This window comes from Dioscorea cayenensis, chromosome 17 (genome assembly GCF_009730915.1).
Source record: "Dioscorea cayenensis subsp. rotundata cultivar TDr96_F1 chromosome 17, TDr96_F1_v2_PseudoChromosome.rev07_lg8_w22 25.fasta, whole genome shotgun sequence".
NCBI classification, from domain to species: Eukaryota; Viridiplantae; Streptophyta; class Magnoliopsida; order Dioscoreales; family Dioscoreaceae; genus Dioscorea; species Dioscorea cayenensis.
This window is the reverse complement of record NC_052487.1, coordinates 11,382,900-11,385,547: the sequence shown is the minus strand read 5'-3', so window position 1 is coordinate 11,385,547 and position 2,648 is coordinate 11,382,900. Positions and strand designations below refer to the sequence as shown.

Sequence of the window (2,648 nt, the reverse complement as noted above, 5' to 3'; positions counted from 1 at the left end):
GGTGACAAGGTGCCAACCAGACTAGAGTAGCATACCTAATATCCCATCATTGCATTAGTTTGTGGGTCTATTTTTTCTGAATACGGTAGTTAGAAGCAAATCAGACAGACGTAATTTACTTCGCTTATCTCTACTGGTTACTACTGAATTAGTGACTTGCAAACTTTAATAAATTTTGTCCGCCGGTTTCATAAACTTTACGTGGGCTATACTTGGATTATGATGGCTCACCAGTCACCCCCCAATTAATGCTAATTAATTGATTGCGACAGGAGTGATGGTTATTTATAACAAACGCTTGAATGAAAGACAAAAAAAAAAAGAAGTTGAGTCTATATATTGAATTTGGGGATGAAATGATAAAATAAATTTAGAATTTTATGAACTTCTGTTTTTTAATGATTATTTGGTCGAAGGGCCGTTGGTTCACATTTTGATAACGGATTATTCGAGACTTGATTAATTGCCGCCAGATTCTTTAATCCTAGGTAACCTTTTTTAAAGTGGTTTATGAAAGAAAATAAGGGGTCAAAGTGTATGTAGGAACACTATGATAAATTGCATCAAAATCACTAGGTATTTGTCGCGTAACATTAAAATGATAGAAAAAAGTTATGACGCATTTTATATTATCTGTGACACTAATTAATTAGTTTGGCACACCATATATAATGTAGGCAAGGGGTGACCTTAGGGATGGCAACGGGTCGGGTCAGGTGCGGGTATTACCATTACCATACATGTACCCGTACCCATACCCGATACTCCACTAAATACCCGAACCCGAACACGACGGGTTTTAAAAACCCAAACCCACACCCGACCCGACGGGTGATCGGGTACCATGGGATTCTGTGGATACTCCGCCTGCCCCCTAATATTAAAAATTAATAAATAAATATATTATTTTTTTATAAAAAAATAACTTAAAAAGTAATTATAATTTTTTTATAAAAATAAAAATAAAAATAAAAATAATTATAAAAATTACAAGACCAAAACAAAGAGAAAAAAATAAAAAAAGCCTAAATTGTTAAGTTGTAGAACATATTAGTATATATATATATATATATATATATATATATATATATATATATATATATATATATGTATATATACATATATATATATATTATATAAATATTTTAGTAATTTTAATTTCGGGTCGGGTACGGGTTCGGGTACGGGTCGGGTATTAGAATTTTCATACCCGCACCCGCACCCGTTTCATACAAGTCGGGTTTTACCCGATCCCGACCCAAAACCCGGTCAAATCGGGTTTTACCCGTCAAACTCGGGTTGGGTCGGGTCGGGTTGGGTTAGACCGGGTATGGGTATTATTGCCATCCCTAGGTGACCTCTGTGGATGGTAGAATCAAGTGTCACCCATTTGCTCACTCGGAGTCACCAAACTATTGATCCGGAACTTATGGCTATACATGGTGATTTTTACCAACATGTATTATTGTGTTCATAAAAAAAAAAACCTTTAGACAGTAGATAAATAAGAGAATGATTGCAGAGCATCATGGCCCTACCATGCTTGTCCAAATCCAGAAAGGTCCCACCACGAGCTGTGAAATACATGAATGGATTGAAAGCAGCTGCGACTTTTTGTATGATAATACCACTCCTCTGTTCCCAACAAAATCCTCCAGCTCATTCCAGCATGTTAACAGAACACTCATGCCTCTCCTATCTACATAAATCCCCACTTCATTCCTCACTCCCTTGCACCACTTACCATTACTGCTACATCAATGGCATACCTTACCATTATTCTAGGCGCATTGCTTATTCTCAGCACCCCCAACCTTCTAATCCATGCAAAAACAACTCCTATAGCACCAGGGCCGACTCCAGCACCTCTCAACCTCACCGGCGTGCTCGAAAAAGGGGGGCAATACACAACCTTCTTGCGTCTTCTCAAAGAGACACAAGTTGGGCAGCAGGTCCAGAGCCAGCTCAACAACTCCTACGACGGCCTCACGATCTTTGCCCCCACCGACAATGCTTTCAGTAATCTCAAGGCCGGCACACTCAACAGCCTCAACGCACAAGAGCAAGTGTCCTTGATTTTATACCATGTTCTGCCTAGGTACTATAGCTTGGTCACCTTCGAGACCGCAAGCAACCCGGTGCGCACTCAAGCCTCAGGCAGCAATGGAGTCTACGCTGTTAACATCACCAGTTCAACAAATCAAGTGAATGTCTCTACTGGTATAGTTAACACACCGGTGCAGACCGTGCTATATTCCGATTTCCCACTTGCTGTCTACTCAGTTGACAAGGTTTTGCTTCCTTATGATCTCTTTGGACCTAAGCCTCCAGCATCTGCGCCTGAGCCGGCTGATCATTCTCCAAAGAAACCCACAAAGAAGAGCCCTGCAGCTGATGCCCCTTCGGAGGAGGCCGTGGCATCTCCATCCACTGCCAGCCCCAGTGAAAGGACTACTGGTTGGAGAACTTTAGTTGTCGTAATGGGATTTCTTGTGTTTTTTTGCATGGGAGGTCATTTGTGAGGAGGATGTTGCATGACATTATGGTCCTGTTTATGATGTGGACATTTGAATTGTGTTTGTTATTTTGTAATCATTTTCACACAATGTTTTTATTTAATTTATTGCTGCTATTTGGATTCTGTTACA

General features: G+C 40.0%; 1 protein-coding gene across 1 annotated transcript; it reads left to right on the top strand.

The window, feature by feature from the left end:
* Positions 1 to 1,662: 1,662 nt before the first annotated feature.
* On the top strand, positions 1,663 to 2,648 carry LOC120280143 (fasciclin-like arabinogalactan protein 9). The gene has a single exon (XM_039286884.1). It carries the CDS (start codon positions 1,761 to 1,763, stop codon positions 2,520 to 2,522), a length of 762 nt encoding a protein of 253 aa, XP_039142818.1. The 5' UTR covers positions 1,663 to 1,760; the 3' UTR covers positions 2,523 to 2,648.